Source organism: Marmota marmota, unplaced genomic scaffold (assembly GCF_001458135.2).
Source record: "Marmota marmota marmota unplaced genomic scaffold, marMar, whole genome shotgun sequence".
Lineage (NCBI taxonomy): Eukaryota > Metazoa > Chordata > Mammalia > Rodentia > Sciuridae > Marmota > Marmota marmota.
Window position 1 is genome coordinate 11,178,133 of NW_026000057.1, and position 21,219 is coordinate 11,199,351.

The 21,219-nt window shown below is 40.4% G+C and overlaps 2 protein-coding genes across 4 annotated transcripts in view; one reads left to right on the top strand and one right to left on the bottom strand.

Annotated features, from left to right (window-relative positions):
• Nucleotides 1-10,397: 10,397 nt before the first annotated feature.
• LOC107141269 (toll-like receptor 2) lies at nucleotides 10,398-12,928 on the top strand. Its single transcript, XM_015484490.2, has one exon. The coding sequence runs from the start codon at nucleotides 10,560-10,562 to the stop codon at nucleotides 12,912-12,914; it is 2,355 nt and encodes a 784-aa protein (XP_015339976.1). The 5' UTR covers nucleotides 10,398-10,559; the 3' UTR covers nucleotides 12,915-12,928.
• A 774-nt stretch (nucleotides 12,929-13,702) lies between these two features.
• The window catches only part of Rnf175 (ring finger protein 175), a 56,968-nt gene continuing 49,451 nt past the window's right edge, over nucleotides 13,703-21,219 (bottom strand). Inside the window, exons 8-9 of one of the 3 annotated variants that reach the window (XM_048813545.1) lie at nucleotides 19,071-19,143; nucleotides 13,703-13,912 (exon numbers count right to left, since the gene is read on the bottom strand). In XM_048813545.1, coding sequence (XP_048669502.1) covers nucleotides 13,832-13,912; nucleotides 19,071-19,143 — 154 coding nt within the window. In that variant the 3' untranslated portion in view covers nucleotides 13,703-13,831. Of the gene's footprint in view, nucleotides 13,913-18,790; nucleotides 19,144-21,219 lie in introns of those variants that run through there. The other 2 variants (XM_048813544.1, XM_015484491.2) reach the window with 2 other exon arrangements.

Consider the following 21,219-nt stretch of genomic DNA (forward strand, 5'->3'; position numbering starts at 1 on the left):
AGGGAGTCTGGCCTCTGCACTGTGGAGTGCTTCATGCCCCCTCTGCATTCTTTGATTCTTAGAGTATCTTGAGTTGCGTCTCTCTTGAAAAACCACCTTAGAGCATTTAAACAGTTGTTCTTTAAATAAGAACACTATGAAGTTCCTCTTACAACTTCTTCAACTTCTGAACATGAAAACAAGTGTTTGAAAGTGTTAGAACTTGCAAACCAGAAAGGTGTTTTGTTGATTTTATTGTTTAAGAAAAGAGAAAGTGTTCTGGGTGTTAACAACTCAATCTGCTGCGGATTCCCCCACCCCCCTTTTCCTTCATTGGTAGGTAGGGTGACCTGGCTTGAAAGAGACCATTTTTTTTTTTTTTAAAAAGGAAGCACAAAGATCTTGACTTAATGAAAAATGACATTCATCAATATTTTAAGTTTCTTCCTGTTCCAAGTAAAGAACAGATGAATCTTAAACTTTTTACAACATCCCCATCTTACAGAAGTTGCCAGAAGTTTACAGCATGTTTTGGAAGTTTCTAAGCTATCAGTTAATTTTCTCTTATTATTTCATTTATAAACTAACAGGAAGAAAAAAAATCTAATGATAAAAATCACCTCCAAATTTAAGAGAAGGAAAAAAAAAAGATAGAGACAAGGGAACATGAAAAAGGTGGGACTAAAAAGCATAGTGTAATGACTTATATCCCAACAAACCATTAATTAATTAATTAATTCTATTGAATAAAAGGACTATATGTTGTAATCCTCAGACTAATTGTGAGAACAGAATTAAAAACTACAAGCCAACAGTCATGCGTGTTCATAAAAGACATGTTTTAGAAAGATACTAAAAGGTTTAAAGTGAAAGCATGCCACTAATTATCCAAAGAAAAATGTGCAGCTATATTAATTTCAGATAAAATAGACATTAAGCCAAAGAAAGAATATTTCACTGGGATAAAAGTTTCACTGAGAAGAGATACAAATTCTGAGTTGATAAGCACTTACAACATGACATTTAAAAAAAAATGGAGCCAAAGTGACAGAACTATAAGGAACCAGACAAATCTAGGAATGGTGGGAAGTTATATCTCTACTGATATAAAAAGCAGAGAAAAGGTCAGAAAGGATAAAGAAAATGTGCAAACTGTATGCCAACTAATTGGAAAAGCTATAATAAATGGATAGATTTATGGACACATACATCCTATCTTGATTGACTAACGAAGAAATAGAAATCCAAATAGACCAATATCGAGTAATAAGATTGAATCAGTAATAAAGCCTCCCATCAAAGAAAGACCTAAGAGCTGATGGCTTCACTGCTGAATTCTACCAGACACTTAAGAAGTAATGCCAATTCTTTCCAAACTACTCCAAAAAATTGAAGAGCATGTAATGCTTCCAAACTCATTCTATCATCACCCTGATACCAAAACCAGACAAGGACCTGACAAAACAAGAAAACCACCATTCCTGATGAATGTGGATGCAAAAATTCTCATCAAAATACTAGCAAGCTAAATTTAATACATGAAAAAAGAGTATCCTTTTTAATGATCAAGTGGTTTGGATGAATCCCAGGACTTGAGAATGGCTCAACATAGGCAAATCAATAAATGCAATACATTGTGTTAACAGAAAGAATTCAAAAACCATATGGTCATTTCAACAGATGCAGAAAAAGCATCTGATAAAATTCCTTTTATGATAAAAACTCAATAAATTAGGAGTAGAAGGAATGCACCTCAACACAATAATAGTCATTTATGACAAACTCACAGGTAACATCATCCTAAATGGGGAATGATCGAAAGCCTTTCCTCTAATATCTGGAAGAAGATAAGAATGTCCACTTTCATCATTTTTATTCAACATAGTACTAGAAGTCCTAACCAGAACAGTCAGTCAAGAGAAAGAAATAAAGATAACCCAAATTACAAAGGAGGTAGTAAAACTTTCCCTGTTTGCAAACAACATAATCTTATATATAGAAAAATCCTAAAAATTACACTTACAAAACCTGTTAGAAATAATAAATTCAGAAAAGTTACAGGATATAAAATCAACAGGAAAAATTATTAACATTTGTATTTGCCAATAGTGAACTATCTGAAAAAGAAATCTAGAAAGCAATCCTATTAAAAATAGATAAAGTCCCCATGAAACATAGTGCTGTGTTTTAGATATTAGGTGTCCCCCAAAAACCTCATGTGTTAATGAAAGAATGTTCAGAGGTGAAATGATTAGATTATGAGAACTGTTACCTCATCAGTGGATTCAGCCACTTGATGGACTAGTAATTTGGTAACTGTAGGCAGGTAAGTTATGGCTAGAGGAAGTAGGTTGCTGGGGTGGCCTTTGGGTGTTATATTTTGTCCCTGGCTTCTTGTATACTCTTCTCTCTTTCTTTCTCTCTCCTTCCTGGCTCATGAATTGAGCAGGTTCCCTCTGCCATGCTCTTCTGCCTCACCTTAGGTTCAGAGCAATGGGGTTGCCTACCACCGGCTGAACCTCTCAAGCTGTGATCTCAAAATAAATTTTTCCTCCTCTAGGTTCTTAGCAATGAAAAGCTGGCTAATACAGAAATTGGCACTCAGAAATGAGTTCCTTGCTGAGAGTAATTTGATAATGTGGTTCAGAAGCCTTTGGAACTGGTTTGTGGGAGGAGTTTGCAAAATTTTGGAGACACAAGCTAGAGAAGCCTTAGTATGTTGTGAGCAGAGCTTAATGCAGGATTCTGGTGGGAGCCAAAAGATCCGACTGCCCATAGGAATACAGACAGTAAAGACTGTGCACATGAAGTTTCAGAGGGCAATGAGGACTCAGTTGGGAATTGGACTAGAAGCTTTTAATGTTATTTTCTGGCAAATAACTTGCCTACATTTCCCCCATGTCTGAGACTTTGTGTGATGCCAAATTTAAAGGTGATGGATTAATTAATGTGGCACAGGAAATTTTTAATGCAAAACAGCACTCAGGCAGTGACATGGGCATTGCTATCATTTTTAGCCAGGTTTATTGTGATAATTTGAAGCAAAAAAACAAGAGAATAAAAAATTTTAAGATCTGCAGTTTGGCCAGAAAAAGACATGTAAAACAGGCCAAGGAAAGTGTGGTTGATGAAGAGATTACCACCACTAAAGATAAATACTTTGCCTAGAGACAATGGGATAGATGTACTGAGGGTATCAGGAATCAGCAAGACCATACCATGGCAGATTCAAGGGTGTAAAAGTGAAAACTTGTTTAAAAAGAAAACATGGAGGCACACTGATGTGTAGAAAATTGTTTCTCAAGGAAATTGTTTTGCATGGGTCAGCTGCTCAGACATTAAGAGGCCACTGCAACCATGGTGCAAGGGGGCCTGGTTACTGCTCAAGCTGGAGGCCGACCTTGGCATCATCCACATGGTGCTGGTTCTGTAGGAATGCAGGATGCTAGTGTAATGACTTATATCCATGGAGGCTTTTTACCAAGATTTCAAATGAAGGCCTGGCATGCTAGGCAAAGTATGGCAGGGTTGGAATCCCTCTAGGCAGCCCCTGAGAAGATGATGTAAGAAGATGTGAAAGGTCAAGCTGAACCTGGAATGGAGACCCCTGCAATTAAAAGATGCCAATAATGTGGACCATCTGCCAATAGGTTGGCCTAGCAGATCCAGGCCAAGACATGCTATGTGGGATGCAGCCAGCATTTAGGGGCAGGGCTTCCCAAGCCCTTTAGAACACACATCTTGCCACCACATACCCCAGATGCCAGACCTGGAGCTATAGGACTTATTTGACCAGATGGGTTTTGATTTTGTTTTGGTCCCCTCCCTTCTTTCTGTGCTTCTGTTCTTCCATTGTGGAGTGGAAATGTTTACTTTGTGCCACTATGTGCTGGGTATGTGTAACTTGCTTTTGATCTTTGCAGAGGTTCATAGTTTGCCTGTGAGTCTAAGATGAGACTTTGGACTTGGACTTTTGAACAATGCTGGAACTATAAGACTATGGGGACTCTTAGAGGTAGAATAAATGCATTTTGCATTGCAACATTTTGGGGCCAAGAGTGGAATGTTATGGTTTGGATATGAGGTATCCCCCCAAAAAACTCATGTGTTCATGCAGGAATACTTGGAGGTGAAATTATGAGGTTATGAGAGTTGTTACCTCATTAATGGATTAATCTATTTGATGGATAAATAATTTGAATGGGCCAAGTAGGTGGTAACTGTAGGCCGATGGGATGTGGCTAGAGAAAGTAGGTCACTGAGATCATACCTTTGGGGATTATATTTTGTCTCTGACTCCTTGCACTTTTCTCTCCTCTCCTTCCTGGATGCCATGAACTGAACAGCTTTCCTGTGCCTTTTGCAGTGATGTTCTGCTTCACCTTAAGCTCACAGCAATGGAGTCTGCTCACTATGGACTGAGCCTCTGAAACTGTGAGCCCCAAATATCCTCTGCCTCACACACACTAGGCAAGTGCTTCACCACTGAGCTACAACTCCAGCCCCCAACTAATTTTTGACAAAAGCACCAAAAACAATCACTCAGGCAAAAACTCTCTCTTCCATGAACAGTACTAGGAAAATGGATATCCAGATGGAAGAATGAAAGTTAACCCATCCCCCTACATAGAAAAATAAACTCAAAATGTTTTGAAGACTTAATATAAAACCAAAAAATAGAAAACTATTATAAAACATTAGAGAAGTATTCCTGGATATTGATATGAGCAAGAATTTTTTTGGTTAAGAATTAAGACAGGGCTGGGGATGTGGCTCAAGCGGTAGCGCGCTGGCCTGGCATGCGTGGGCCGTTGGGTTCCATCCTCAGCACCACATACAAATAAAATAAAGATGTTGTGTCCACCGAAAACTCAAAAAAAAAAAAAAAAAAAGAATCAAGACAGTAAAAGCAAAGTAAGGATTACATCAAACTGAAAACTAAAAACCTGATCTCCTAGGGGGAAAAAAAAAAAAAGAGTACAATAATGATAACTGGAGGCTAGGAAAGGTTAGGGGGAGTGGGCACAGAGGGCAGCTGGATAACAGGAGCCCAAGGCCAGTTAGTAGGGGAATAGGTTCTATTGCTCTACAGCACAGTAAGGAGACTACAGTTTACAGCTTATTATTATTTTTTGGTACTGGGGATTGAACCTAGGGGTATTTTACCACTGAGCCACATCCCCAGTCCCTTTTTATGCTTTTTATTTTTATTTATTTATTTGGGGGGGGTACCAGGAATTAAACTCAGGGACACTCAATCACTGAGCCACATTCACAGCCCTACTTTGTATTTTATTTAGAGAGATAGTCTCACTGAGTTGCGTAGCACCTTGCTTTTGCTGAGGCTGGCTTTGAACTCATTATCCTCCTGCCTCAGTCTCCTAAGCCACTGGGATTACAAATGTGCACCACCACGTCCGGCTATGGTTTTTATTTTGACGCAGTGTCTCACAAAGTTGCTTAGGGCCTCACTAAATTGCTGAAACTGACCTTTAACTCATGATTCTTCTGCCTCAGCCTCCTGAGTCACTGGGATTATAAGCATGCACCACCATGCCTGACTCTTATTATGTAGTTTATAAAAAAACTAGAAAAAAGGAGTTTGTAGACTCCAAACACAAAGAAATAACTAATGTTTAAGGAGATGGAGATGCTAATTACCCTCATTTGATCATTACATGTTGCACACATGTATCAAATGATCAGCTGTACCCCACAAATATGTAAATGACTCTGTTACAATGAAAAATAGATAAAAAACCAAGATTCTGTACAAAGAAGGAAACAACAGAGTGAAGAGACAGCCTACAGAATGGGAGAAAATATTTGCGAACTGTGCATATGACAAGGGGTTAATATCCAGAATACATAAGGATTTAAAGCAACAACAAAAACAAATTATTAAAATATGGGCAAAAGGCATGAATTGAATTATCTAAAGATAACATACAACTGACCAACAGATATATGAAAAATTGCTGAACATCATTAATTATCAGGGTAATGCAACTCAAACCCACAGTGAGAGATCACTTCACCCCAGTTAGAATAGCAGTTACCAAAAAGACAACAAAAAGCCAGGCTCTCAATCCCAGAGACTCAGGAGTGTGAGGCAGGAGGATCACAAGTTAAAGGCCAGCCTTGGCAACTTAGTGAGACTCTGTATTGAAATAAAATAAAGAGGGCTGGGGGTATGGCTTAGTGGTGGTGAGCCTCTGGGTTCAATCCCCAGAATTGCAATAAAGGAAAATAAATGATGGAGTAGATGAATATATAAAGAAAATGGTGTATATACACACACACACATACATATACATACATACTATTTGGCCATAAAAAGGAAGAACATGGATGACATAAGAGAAATAAGCCAGGCACAGAAAGGCAGATACTAAATGTTGTAATTGTGGAATCTAAAAAAGATGATCTCATAGAAATACCCAGTGAAATAGGGGTTTGCGGAGACTGAGGAGGGTGGGCAGCTGGGAAGGGTGGGGAGATGGTCAATGAGGATAAAATAAGATAGGGGAATACGCTCTGCTGTTCATAGGGGGACTGTAGTTAACAATGTTATACTGTATATTTTAAAATAACTAGAAGAGAGGATTTTGAATAGTTTCATCACAAGGGATGATCAATGTTGGAGGCAGTTAATATACCAAATATCCTGATTTGATTGTTAGTATACATGTGTGGAATATGTTTGATCATCAGTGTACACTGTTCCCCATAAGTACATGATTATCATGTATCAGTAAAGAAGAGAAGATATGAACAGCATGGTTAATGTAGTTGATTCGATGGACCAGTATAGATATTGTTCCAACAGCTGCCAAAATCACAGAACATACACAAATCCTGGACTACAGAACAAAGTGCAACACATTTTAAAGGATTTAAATCATTCTGAGTATGTTTTTTTCCTTGCCATAATGCAACTAAAGTAGAGAACAACAACAAAGACTGCCCCTCCCCCCCAAAAAAGAAAAAAAAGCCCATATGTTGGGAAATTAGTACCCACATTTCTATATAAACCGTGGGATATAAAAGAATCAGAATAGAAATTAGAAAATGTTTTAAAATGAGTTTTGAATAAACTACATAAAGAAACATGTCAAATGCAGCAAAACTATTGCTTCAATGATAATTTCTAACCTTAAGTGCATGTACTGAAATTGAATAATGGCCGACAGTTAATGACCAAACAAGAAATTAGAGAAAGAATAGTTAAATAAATCCAGAGAAAGTAGAAGGTAGGAAGTGGTAACAGAACAGTGGAAAATAATGAAATAGAAAGTAGACAATCTGTGAACTCAGAACTGAAAATGTTAATAAAAAATGGAAGACAATCAAGAAAAAAAAAAGCAGGCACAAATAAAATTCGTGAAAGAATAAAACAGAGGACTTCATTTCATTAAATAAAATAAGCTGGAGGCCATTAGCTGGAGACTGTCTCTGTACTTTGTGTTCCTGCATAACAAACTGCAAATTAACTTAGTACATATACAGACCCAAACCTAACTCAGTAGTTTATTTTTTATTTTTATTTTTGTGGTACCAGGAATTGAACCCAGGGGTGCTTTACCACTGAGCCAAATCCCCAGTCTTTTTCTATATTTTATTTAGTGACAGGGTCTTGCTGAGTTGCTTAGGTCCTCACTATATTGCTGAGGCTGGCTTTAAACTCCCTATCCTCCTGCCTCAGCCTCCCAAGACACTGGGATTACATGTGAACTCCACTATCCCCAGCTAGAAGTCATTTTTGGTAACAAATAGCTATTTTAGCCACTCTCAAACAGCCAGCCTTCAGCCAGTCACAGGTAGCTGAATGATTAGACAGGCCCGTAGAAGACAAATACCTCATCACATCGTGTCCAGGAAGTGGCCTGGCTGTAGCCAGTCCAATCAGATGGTTCCCCTACTTTGCTTCTGTATTCAGCCTATAAAACCTCATTGCTCGCACTAAACTTCCCCTGAACCCCGGTTCCAAGCATGGCATGAACCATTCTTTGCTTAAGATACATCCTAATTTGTCTCATTTTTTTAAACACCTTAAATCCTTTAGACATTAAAATAATAAAAATATTATAAATAATAAAATTGAAAATTTATGAAAGAATAGAAAGTCTTTGAAAAATACAACTTACCGAAAATAAGAGGAAGAAAATCTGAATAGTTCTGTAGTTGTTAAGTAAATTTATCCTGGGTCACAAAACAAAACATACAAACAACAAAACTTCCCGCCTGGCGACACTGGTGAATTCTACCAGGTGAGAATGTCAGGAGAAAGGAAATTGACAGGGCAAATTTGTTTCTGAATATAGATATAAAAGTTCTAAACAAAATATTACTAAGTAAAATCCAGCAATATATGAAAAGGATAATACATCTTGTCTAACTTGGGTTTATTTTTTAAAGTCGTATTATCTTAACGCTTTAAAATTCACCAGTGCAATCACTACAGTTTATTAACAGAACAAAGACATTGAATCATGTCTCAATAGGTAACTCAGCAACTTGTCAGAGAGTCTGTCTCAAAGTAAAAATTAAAAAAGGGCTGGGGATGTAGCTCTGTGGTAGAGTGCCCCTGGGTTCAGTCTTAGTACTGCAAGAAAAAAAAAAAAAGTGAAGAAATGTTTGGAAGTGATAGATATGTTTATCTTTGGAAGTGATAGATATGTTTATCACATGGATTGTGGTGAGGGTACCATGAATGTGTACTTGTGTCTAAGCTCACCAAATTGTGCACATTAATTATTTACAGTTTTTAATACTAATTATACCTCAATAAAACTGATAATAAAATGAAAATCCAGAATAAATATGCATGGTATGACCCATTTATCTAAACAGACGAGGGGATTCAAAGCAATGGTATTAGTGTGAGCATAAAAATTCTGTCTCCAACAGCAATTAAATTCTCTATGACTATAAACTGTATAACCCGGATCCTTATGACAGCTTAGATTCTGTGAATGTGGGAAGTTCTTTCCATAAAATGTTTTGTATTTGGGGTTAAATATTTTTTTACAAAATGTGTAGAGTTAGTTCATGAACAAATACGGACAAAGGCACCCAGATGCAAGGATTAGGGGCACTGAACGTAGCTAGGGAGGATGTAGGGCCCAGGAAGTGGGCAGAGAGAAAACTGTTGGATTCCTGGCTGAAACTAAAACAGCAGTTGTGTGCAAACAGGTTTATTTCCTCTCTATTCATCTGAACAACACACCCAGGCTTGAACATTGCTTTCTGAACCTCTCTGCAGGAAGAGAAGGTTCTGATGGTTTGAGTGTCGCTCAACTCAGCAAGGTACTTTGCTCAGCCTGGTACTCCCAACATCCCTCCTGCCTGAAAGTAGTAGGTGCAGGCAGGGTTGGTGACCATGAAACCTTTTTCTTTTGGTCAAAGAGCATGCTATTTCTAGAGCTCCATCCAGTGAACAGTTGTCCATGAGAGCAGTAGTTTGGTTCTATGAGTTCTTTATGTGCCGGGTATTAAGGAAGGGGAGAAGCATGCTTAAAGCTAAGAGGGTTTCCAATTCAGGAAGAGGTGATGGAAAGTGGCTATGGTGAGCCTAGCTCATTTCTTACTTTCTTTCTTTTTAAAAAAATGTGTGTGTGTGTGTGTGTGTGTATGTGTATGTATACACACACACAGTAGATGGACACAGTACCTTTATTTTATTTATTTATTTTTACATGGTGCTGAGGATTGAACATAGTGCCTCTCATGTGCCAAGCAAGCGCTCCACCATTGGGCCACAACCCCAACCCCCTAGCTCTCTTCTTAAACTGCTTGCTTGATCATGCCCCCGTTCCTTTATTTGCTTATAACCCATTTTTATTGAGGCCTGTTCCACATTCCCACATGGTAGTGAAGCCAGATTTAAAGTTAGGTAGTCAGTGTAGTTAGGTAAATTGGGTCTAATATTGAGTGAAATCTAAAATGCAGACCATGATGAGAATGACTCGGGGAAAACACAGGACAACTCATGGAATGTTAATGAAGTCCCGAAAAGGCCCTAGGCCAAAGTCCACCTCAAAGAAATGTTAATGAACAGCCCCCAGCAAAAAGGTGCTGACTCAGAAGTCCTTCCTGACCAGATTACTTCTTTGGCCCACCTGTGTCCCACCCCTCGGGCCTTCCCACCTACATTCCATCACTGAAAGAACTATAAAAAGGGGAGATAACATCCCTTCCACGGATTCCACCTCTTGGGTCCCCTTCTTCCTCCTAATTTCTACTCTGACCTTGCCTCGGTGTGCTTCTTTGGTGTTATTCTTCAACATTGGGGAAGCAAGAACTCGTCACCGGTCAACAGCGGTAACAGTAGTACTTTAAGTCTGAGCAGTGGCCAAATACCTGTTTGTGCTGCTGTATGTATCAGGGAATTCATTTCTCATCCTCATTCATATGTTCCATTTGCCTTCCTGTTATTTCCTCTGTGTGTGTATGTGAGAGAGAGAGAGGTGGGGGGGGGACTGTGAGATGCTTGATAAAGCATTTCTCAAGAATCAGTTATGTTGTCAGACACAATCACTCATTGGAACCGCTTTTATTTGTAGGTGCAATCCTGGACAATGCCACGGGCTTTGTGGACAGTGTGGGCCTTGGGGGCCATGATCCTCCTCTCCAAGGAAGGGTCTCCAGATCCGGCTCCTCTGTCTTGCAACCCCACTGGCATCTGTGATGGCCGCTCCAGATCTTTCAGCTCCATTCCCTCAGGGCTCACAGCAGCCATGAGAGGGCTTGACCTGTCCAACAATGAGATCACCTATATCGGCCAAGCTGATCTGCAGAGGTGTGTCAACCTCCGGGCTCTGATGCTGAAGTCCAATGGGATCAGCACAATTCAGGAAGATGCCTTTTCTTCCCTAAGCCATCTGGAACATTTGGATTTATCTGATAATCAGTTATCCAATCTATCGTCTTCCTGGTTTAGGCCCCTTTCCTCCTTGAAAATTTTAAACTTACTGGGAAATCCTTACAAAACACTTGGGGAAACATCTCTTTTTTCTCACCTCCCAAATTTGCGAATCCTGAGGGTAGGAAATAGTTACACCTTCACTGGGATTCAGAGAATAGATTTTGTTGGACTCACCTTTCTGGAAGAACTTGAGATCATTGCATCTAGTCTCCAGAGTTATGAGCCCCAAAGTTTGAAGTCAATTCAGAACATCAGTCATCTGATCCTTCATATGAAGCAACCTATGTTACTGGTGAAGATTTTTGTAGATCTTTTAAGTTCAGTGGAATCTTTTGAACTGAGAGATACAGACTTGGACATGTTCCACTTTTCGGGGCTATCCGTCAGTGAAACGAATCCAGTGATTAAAAAGTTCACATTTAGAAATGTAGACATGACCGATCAAAGTTTTAATGACCTTGTGAAACTGTTGAGTTATGCTTCTGAGTTGTTGGAGGTAGAGTTTGATGACTGTACTCTTAATGGAGTTGGTGATTTTCATGTATCTGAGCTCGAGAAAATTAAAATTCCAGGTAAAGTGGAAACACTCACTATACGGAAGCTGCATATCCCAAAGTTCTACTTATTTTATGATCTGAGCACAGTGTATTCAATCACTGAAAGAATTAAAAAAATCACAGTGGAGAACAGTAAGGTTTTTCTGGTTCCTTGTTTATTTTCACAACATTTAAAATCATTAGAACACTTAGATCTCAGTGAAAATCTGATGGTTGAAGAATACTTGAAAAATTCAGCCTGTGAGGATGGCTGGCCCTCCCTGCAGACCTTAATTTTAAGGCAAAATCACTTGACATCATTAGAAAAAACTGGAGAGATTTTGCTGACTCTGAAAAACTTGACCAACCTTGATGTCAGTAAGAACAGTTTTCATTCTATGCCTGAAGCTTGTCAGTGGCCACAAAAGATGAAATATTTGAACTTGTCCAGCACACGGATACACCGTGTAACCAACTGCATTCCCAGGACCCTGGAAATTTTAGATGTCAGCAATAATAATCTCAATTCATTTTCTTTAATTTTACCTCAACTCAAAGAACTTTATATTTCTAGAAATAAGCTGAAGATTCTTCCAGATGCTTCTTCCTTACCCATGTTACTAGTCATGAATATCAGCAGGAATACCATAAATACTTTCTCTAAGGAGCAACTTGACTCGTTTCACAGACTGAAGACTCTGGAGGCTGGTGGCAACAACTTCATCTGCTCCTGTGAATTCCTGTCCTTCACTCAGCAGCAGCCAGCTCTGGCCCAGGTGCTGGTGGACTGGCCAGACAGCTACCTGTGTGACTCTCCCTCCCACGTGCGCGGCCAGCGGGTGCTGGACGTCCGGCTCTCCGCCTCCGAGTGCCACCGGGTGGCGCTGGTGTCTGGCGTGTGCTGTGCCCTCTTCCTGTTGATCCTGCTCACGGGGGGCCTGTGCCACCGCTTCCACGGTGTGTGGTACCTGAAGATGATGTGGGCCTGGCTCCAGGCCAAAAGGAAGCCCCGGAAGGCGCCGTGCAGGGACATCTGCTACGACGCGTTCGTCTCCTACAGCGAGCGGGACTCCCACTGGGTGGAGAACCTCCTGGTGCAGGAGCTGGAGAACTGGGAGCCGCCCTTCAAGCTGTGTCTGCACAAGCGGGACTTCGTCCCTGGCAAGTGGATCATCGACAACATCATCGACTGCATCGAGAAGAGCCACAAAACCGTGTTCGTGCTTTCGGAGAACTTCGTGAGGAGCGAGTGGTGCAAGTATGAGCTGGACTTCTCCCACTTCCGCCTCTTTGATGAGAACGACGACGCGGCCATTCTTGTCCTGCTGGAGCCCATTGAGAAGAAGGCCATCCCCCAGCGCTTCTGTAAGCTGCGGAAGATCATGAACACCAAGACCTACCTGGAGTGGCCCCGGGAGGAAGCTCAGCAGGAAGGCTTTTGGATAAACTTAAGAACTGCAATAAAATCTTAGGTTCCTGGATCACAGTCTGGCTGAGTGGTGGTCTTCAGTTGGTGTCACTTAGTTCATTCTGACATAATTGCATTCACGGGAATGTTCTATTATTTGAGGACTTGTTCACTAAAACTACTTAAACTGCAAATTTTATCTACAGTGCTGTTGTATAAAAACGGTTACCAGATTAGAAAAAAAAAAGTCTTTAAAAATTCTGTAATATCATCATGACCCAGTTCCATTACTGGGTATCCGAATGATCCATGGCAATTGGCTCAGTTCATCAGCAAATGGCACAGATGCACTAAAGGTGTCAAATGGTTGTCTCAGGTGGGCTGGCTTGTTGTGAAGCCACTCAGGGGTGGCCACAGGGAGCATTCTCCGTGCCACCCCCTCTCATCTCTCTGTACAGTTGATCTCAAGAGCAGCAAGAAGTGTTTGAGGACACTAGACTAGACTTGATGCTCTTCCTACAAAAGGGCTGTGTGTCCCCGTTCAATTTTTCAGCATACAAAATATCCCGAGGGTGCAGTTTCATTGTGAATGGGGTTTACATTCTTGGGTATTTAACAGATTTCTCCAGCCATATTTACTTGAAAGAGAATGTCTAATACAGGAGTCAATAAATTATGTCTTACCGTGAAAGCAAAACTATTGAGACAATAAAATGCTTAGTTTAGAGGAAGCTGAAGGAAGTCTCCCACATGGGACCCTGAACTTCCTCAGCCTTTGACCACCTGCAAATTTTCCTCCCTCACATGCCACGTGCTGCTTTTTTGTTCTTTGAAAGTCTTTTTTTTTGGTATCCTACCATGGATGGAAAAGTGGGGTGATTAACAACCAAGCCACATCCACAGTCTTCTTTATATTTTATTTAGAGACAGGGTCTTGATAAGTTTCTTAGGGTCTCCCTGCTGAGGCTGGCTTTGAACTTGTCATCTTTCTGTCTCAGCCTTCCAAGCCACTGGAATTACAAATGTGTGCCACTGCTCCCGGCTTATTTGAAAGTCATGTTTCTAATATGAAAAAAGAGAGAGAGCTTTTTTAAACAACCCATGTGAGCTGAACAGATTTTTAAATAACTATATATCTAAAGGTTCTTTATCATGACTCAGAAACAGTTCAGTCAACAATAATTTGATGATCATGCTAGCATATATCAATTTCTATAATCAAGATTTAATACCACATTAAATTCGGATGAGCACTCTTTGCTAAGAGCTCGTTTCTGATTCTGTGCAGCTTTCTTCTTTGCTGGGAACTGTGTTTGAAAGGGAGTGAACCACCTTCGACCCCTGCTCTAATCTCAACCAGACTAGGCTTATGTGGTTAATTGGGTTCTGGAGTGAGACGAGATCTGGGTTGGCAGATGTATAACCTTGGACAAGTCACCTGGCCTGATTCAAAATGTTTTCTTGTCCTCAAAATAGGGACAATCACCTGCACCTGCTAGGTTTGGAACGCAGCACTGAGTGTAATCCACAGAGCACATGCTCTTTGGTACCCTTGCTTCTGGAGGGTGTGAGGAGGGCAAGGGTTCCAAGCCTGTGAGAATGAGAATCGTTTTGCCTGATGTGATATGGCAGCAATGCCTGGCGTAGATGTGAGCTATTATGATTTTTCAGGAAGGGATACATTTCTTTATAAAATTATAGGTTTAAGTGGATTTTTTTTTCTATCATCAGGACTAGCAGGGATAAAAGGAACCCTGCTGTTCACAAAATTACCCAAAGGAAATAAGTTCATTCAGTATGTATCAGGTGTTAATCTTGGAGAACTCACACAGTGCTTCTCATACCAAGTCCCAGGAGAGTGTGGAAGAGGAAACACACCAGCCTAAGGGGAAAAAAGGGTAGGTTTAGGCCAGGTGTGGTGGCATATGCCTGTAATCCCAGTGGCTCAGGAGGTCGAGACAGGAGAATTGTGAGTTCAAAGCCAGCCTCAGCAACAGCAAGGCACTAAGCAGCTCAGTGAGACCCTGTCTCTAAATAAAATACAAAATAGGGCTGGGGATGTGGCTCAGTGGTCGAATGTCTCCAAGTTCAATCCCCAGGACCAAAAAAAAAAAAAAAAAAAAAGTGTGTGTGGGGGGTAGGTTCAGCAGAAGGAAACCCCAACAGCAATGAATTTTCTGCTTTTCTTTCCCACTGCCTATACTAAGCACCATGTTGATTATTGTGAGAACCAGAGATACATTGACTTGATTTATATATTTAGCTTTAAGAATTTGAACAGCAGCCAGGCGGGGTGGCACGTGTCTGCAATCCCAGCAGCTCTGAAGGCTGAGGCAGGAGAATTGCAAATTTGATGCCAGCCTCAGCCCTAAGCAATTTAGTGAGGCCCTCCCTTAAGAAAAAAAAAATATTTTTGAATACCTATAGAAATAGCCTCAAAGTTTATTGATAGACTTAAGATTACCCTTAAAATAGTCTTTATAATTTTTTATTATAATGTTGAACATCACTGAAAAATTTTTAGAAAAGATAATATATAAAAATAGGAATCAGCTCTTATTCCATCACCTTAGTATATATAACCACTGGTAACTAGTATATAGCTCTCCAATCTTTATCAATGCAGGTGTACATAGTACTTCACAAAATTGAGATTAGACTGTAAATACTTACAGTTTATAAAGAAAATGGCATATTCCTTTTTTTTTTATTGTTTACTGATTGCTACATTTTGCACATTGAATGTCCCCTGAAGTGTCAGGTGTTGACAGTTTGATCACCAGCCAGTGGCACTACTGGGAGGTGGTAGGACTTTAAGGAGATGGGGCTTAGTGGAATGCAGGTGGGTTATTGAAGGTACGTCCCTGAAGGGGATATTGGGACTCTGACTCCTCCTCTTCCTCTTTCTTTCTCCTTCCTGGTTCCCATGAAGTGGGCACCTTTCTCGGGCATGAGCTTCCTGCCATGATTTACTGCCCACCACAGACCCCAAAGCAATGGGGCCAAGTAACCAGGGACTAAAACCTCCAAAACTGTGAGCTAAAATAAACCTTTCCTCTTTTTAACTCGCTGATCTCAGGTACTCGCTTCAGTCATGGAAAGCTGACTAGTTTAGTGGTTATCTGACATTTCTGAACTGCAAGGACCATTTTGAACTCCATGAAGAGAAATATTGCTTTAGCTGCCCAGAATTTTAAGGTTCCAGAAGCTACCCTCATGCAGCTGTCCAAAAAGGGCAAGCAGCAAATACATCAGAGATCAGTGTATGGGACCCTTTTTTGGAACAAAAACTAATTTTTCAGATGCAAGATCTTTTATTTGTCAATGGACTGTAAGCTCAAAAAACTTGGTTTATCTCTTTATCCCTTGAATATGCCTAGTATAAATATTGAAGCATTGAATTATTGAAATATGTGCTGAGTAGGGAAATGAATTGTGATTAAATCTAGTAACCTGGATGGTGATGCCCATATGATAATGAAGCACTGGGCAGTTTGAAGAAGGAAAATTACCAACAGGTGGAAATCTTCATGTGAGTTCTCTTGATGACAGAACTTTTTTTAAAAAAAAGTTTTTTATTTTAATTGACATTTAATAATTGTACATTTATGGGGGCCAACGTGATATTTCAATATGTGTATACCATGTGCAATGATCAGATCAGCGTATAATTGGCATACCCATCACCTAAATATTTATTATTTCTCTGTTAGGGGCATTTAAAATCTCCCTTATTAACTACTTTTAAATATGCAACAAATTGTGGTTAACCATGGTTATCCTACTGTGCCACAGAACAGAAGTCATTGCTCTCTTCCAACTGCACCTCCGTACCTGCTCACCAGCCTCTCTCCACCCCTCCCTCCTCCACACCCTTCCCAGCCACCGTTCTTTTTGCTTGTATGAGATCAACATTTTATGTGTGGTTAGTGCTAGGAATTGAACCCAGGGCCTTGCACACACCAGGCAAGCACCTATCAAGCTATTCCCCTAGTTTCAGGAGATCAACTTTTTAGCTTCCATATATTAGTGAGAACATGTAGTATTTGTCTTTGTCTTCCTGACTCACTTCACTGAACATAATATTCTTCAATTCTGTTCATTTTGCTGCAAAGGACAGAATTTCATTTTTTTTTGTGGCTGAATACTAATGCATCGTATATATTCCCCACATTTTCTTTATCCATTTATCCATCAATTGACATGTTGTTTGATTCTACCTCTTGTCTATTGTGAAGAATGCTGTAGTAAATGTGGGAGTGCACATATCTCTTCAACACACTGATTTTGTTTCCTTTGGATATATGCCCAGTTGTGGGATTACTATATCAGATGGAAATTTTATTTCTAGTTTTTTGAGAGGAAACCATAATTTTTAACAACTGAGTACTATCCCTCTCTATGAGTAGGCCATCATTTAATCAGTTCTATAGCACTGGACACTTGTTTGAAATTTGGGGGAGGGATTAAACTTTTTATTATGGAGATATTCATACATAATGGTAGAATAGTGTAATTCTGTGAACACATTGATGACAGAACTTTGAATAACACTAAGTCACTGTCAATATTTGGACAAGGAAAATAATAATTGATGTATTCCTTCCTACTTCATGCAGGTGTGATGCAGAAGGTGTCCTCAAGTGCTGCAGAATAGGGATCTAGTGTTCTGTATACAGTGTTGACTGTTTAAAAAATAACAGTAATTTGAACAATTTTGGGGTTCCAGCATATGATTCTTAGGTTAATTCTTTCTGTTTTCGTCTATTCAGTTAATTTTGTTCTCTCCTGTCAAACTGATTTATTCTTTCAGAAAAGCGTTTACTTTTACTAAGTGCCTGTTACATGCTGGGCACTGTGTAAGTGCTGGGGATACAGTAGGGAACAAGACAGAATTCCCTGCCTTCGTGGAATAAAAGTATGATATGATTTCAGGTATGAAAAAGATAACAGCAGAGTACAGAAATAGGATGATGGCATATGTCTGTTATGTTTTGGATTTGGTATGTCCCCCCAAAGCTCAGGGGTTGAAGACATGGTCCCCAGTGCAGTAATGTGCAGAAGTGGTGATTTCAGGAAGGGATTGGACCATGAGGCCTCTAACCTCATCAGTGGATTAATCCATTTGGTGGATTAATAACTTGAAGAGACTAGTGGGAGGAGGTGGAAAATGTCAGAAGGTCGGGCATGGTTAGAGGAAGTATGTCACTTGGGGGTGTGAAAATCGGGACTTTATCTTGTCCCTGGCTCTTCCTCTCTTTCTGCTTCCTGGTTTTCATAAGAAGAATACCATGTCCATGCCCTTCCACCATGGCCTGCTTCACCTCAGGCCCAATGCAAGGAGCCAGCCAACCACAGACTGAACACACTGAGATTCTGAGCTAAAATAAATCTTTTTGAACTTCAAGTTGTTTGGGTTGCATATTTTATGTGTCACAGGAACACATAAGCTAACACGCTGTCCTCGTGTATGTGTGCATTTGCGTGTGTGAGTGTGCATACGGTGAGTAACACTAAAGCAGAGTGACTCTTTCCCCTTCAGTGCGTGCTTGGGTGGGTGCAGTGCACTCGGCAGCCCCGAGGACCCCAGAGTAGCTGTGGCCCACTGAGTAAGTGTGACACCCGATATAGCAGACTTCAGGAGTCCCACCTTCTGTCCAAGTGCTTTGTGGGTGTAGTGCTTCCACATGATGATAGCACACTGAGTAGAAAGACAAAATCCTTAAACTGCAGATAACCGAAAAGTTCTACTTTCTCTGAAGATACTGAACTGATGATATTATTATAATGAATTATAACTCCATGCTCTATGTGACAAGTACTTTGAAAACCCTTGAAACCCTTTTCAGGTGAGACCATTCTCAGCCAAACTTGGGGTGGAATGGCCATGTGGGGTATGACCAATGTACTGCATGCATGGGTTTCTAGAAAACAATTGGGATAGGAAAGATGTGAGAGCATACTTTTTTTGTTTATTCCACCATTTAGCTTCTCTTTAATTCTTTGCACAAAGATAAATTGCTTTAAGTGTGATACCAAATTTTATTTAGTTTTCTGAACTCTGGGGATCACTCTCTAAAATGAAAAAGGAATATCAATATTAAATATAGAACCAAAGATTTAAAAATATTTCAGCCATGCAATACATTGCTGCTGGAGTAAGTCTGCTGTGCTATTCCAGCCCCAGTGAATAGTTAATGCCTTGAACGACTCCTATTACCACAGGTTGCCAGGCCACCAGATATCGAAGCCAATCCAGGATTTGTCCATACAAAAAATGGGTGCGTTCCCAGCTGAGTCTGTGTTAAGGAGGTTGTTCTGTATACAGCCAAGTAACAGAAATAGTCATAAACATCATTTGAAAATATAGTAAGCAATGTAATAAATGGTTGTTTCCTTTCTTGTTAATTCTATGTGCTCAATTAAAAGCCCTTCCTGTGCTGGCATGGTGTTGTGTGCAGACCCAGCTGCTAAGACGGCTGAGGCAGGAGGATTGCTTGAGCCTAGGAGTTTGGGGCCAGCTTGGGCAAAACAGTGAGAGAGAGAGAGAGAGAAAGAGAAAGAAAAAGAGAAAGCAAGAAAGCCCTCACATGATTTTTTTTTTTTTTTTTGGTAACAGGGATTGAACTCAGGGGCACTCAACCACTGAGCCACATCCCAGCCCTATTTTGTATTTTATTAAGAGACATTTATTGAGTTGCTTACTATCTCACCATTGCTGAGAGGCTGGCTTTGAACTCGAGATCCTCCTGCCTCAGCCTCCAGAGCCACTGGGATTACAGGTGTGTGTCACCGCACCTGGTTTTTCACATGATGTTTTTAGCATTATGTTTATCATTTTTATTTACACCATACTCACTTTCTGAAAACAAATTGAAACTATTTAAAACAAAATCCCAAACTATAAAACAAGGATAGAAGGCAAGGGTACATCCTAAATGAAGGAGGCAGAGGGAGTGACCACATTGGAAAGTGAGCAAAAACAGCTTTCCTGCAGCCAGCACATCAGAGGGAACTTATATATTAAAAAGGAAAACCCTGGTTCACGGGCAAGACATTCCTTTTTCTGGAATCTGGTAACTTCTGCTAAGGGACCTTAACTTAACGCATAATGACTCTGATAGCAGTTTTACAAACAAAGGGCAGCTCTTTCACAAGTAGCTTTTCCTTATACTGAGTCTCAAAAAAAAAAAGAGTACACGTGATATTTAGCACTTCATTCTCTTCAGACTATATAAAGAAATGATTCGCTGAACCATCCTTTGGTATTTAAACTATCATCTAAGGTTACATTTGTGAGTCTATTATCATTGATTTAATTAATTAATTAATTAATTGGGTACTGGGGATTGGACTCAGGGGCATTTGACCACGGAGCCACATTCCCAGCCCTATTTTGTATTTTATTTAGAGACAGGGTCTCAGTGAATTGCTTAGCACCTCACTTTTGCTGAGGCTGGCTTTGAACTCATAATCCTCCTGCCTCAGCCTCCAAAGCCACTGGGATGACAGGTGTGTGTCACCCGCCCAGCTATTACTAATTTTATAACAAAGGTTTATGTCTTACAGTTTTACAAGTTATGAATCAGAAGCTGTACTGGACTCCATCTCCTCCTGTTAGCAGGGAAATTCAGGACAGTGGATGGAAAAGAAGGAGGAGGTAGTTGTGCACCATCAGCCTTGAGTTGGGAGCAGGCTGGAGGCCAGGCCTGTGAAGGATCAGGTGGCTGTTGAGGCTGGGCTCTGTTGCCACAGCATGGCCTGAGACCCAAAGGCCCACAGACACTGCCTGCTGTTCTAAGGCCCTACGTGGATGTCTCCACCTGCTTTGCCATGTGCTCTGCTGTCAGCAGCCCCCAGGAGACCACACATTCAGGGCTGCTGGGGAGAGAGGAGGCCGGAGCAAGGAGGCTGCTTCCTTAACCTGCAAGGTTTAGGTGTTTCTTAGCAAGTGTGTCTTGTGGGAAGAGAGTATGTGGCAGGGCCATGCCAGCACTCACTGCCCTTCTGTATACAGTGGTGGGGGGCATGCCATGAGCTGGTCAAGGCTGTGAGTCTTGTTTCCTCTCAATCTCATTATCACCAGGATCTAGCCTAAGAGATCAGGCATGCTGCGGAATCTAAAACGCTAAAATCCAGGGTGGGGAGAAGCCTACTCATTTCTGATAATAATCAAATTTGGTACACCCTAAAAATATTCCTCCATATTTTAATTCACACGTGGGGCTTTTAAATTTTCCAATTTATCTATCAGTCCCTGCACCCACCTATTCAGTCTAACCATTTAAATATCAATCCATCTATCTATTCATCCACCTATCTGGATTACTTTTCCATGTAATCTACTTATCTTTCACATGGTCTCATCT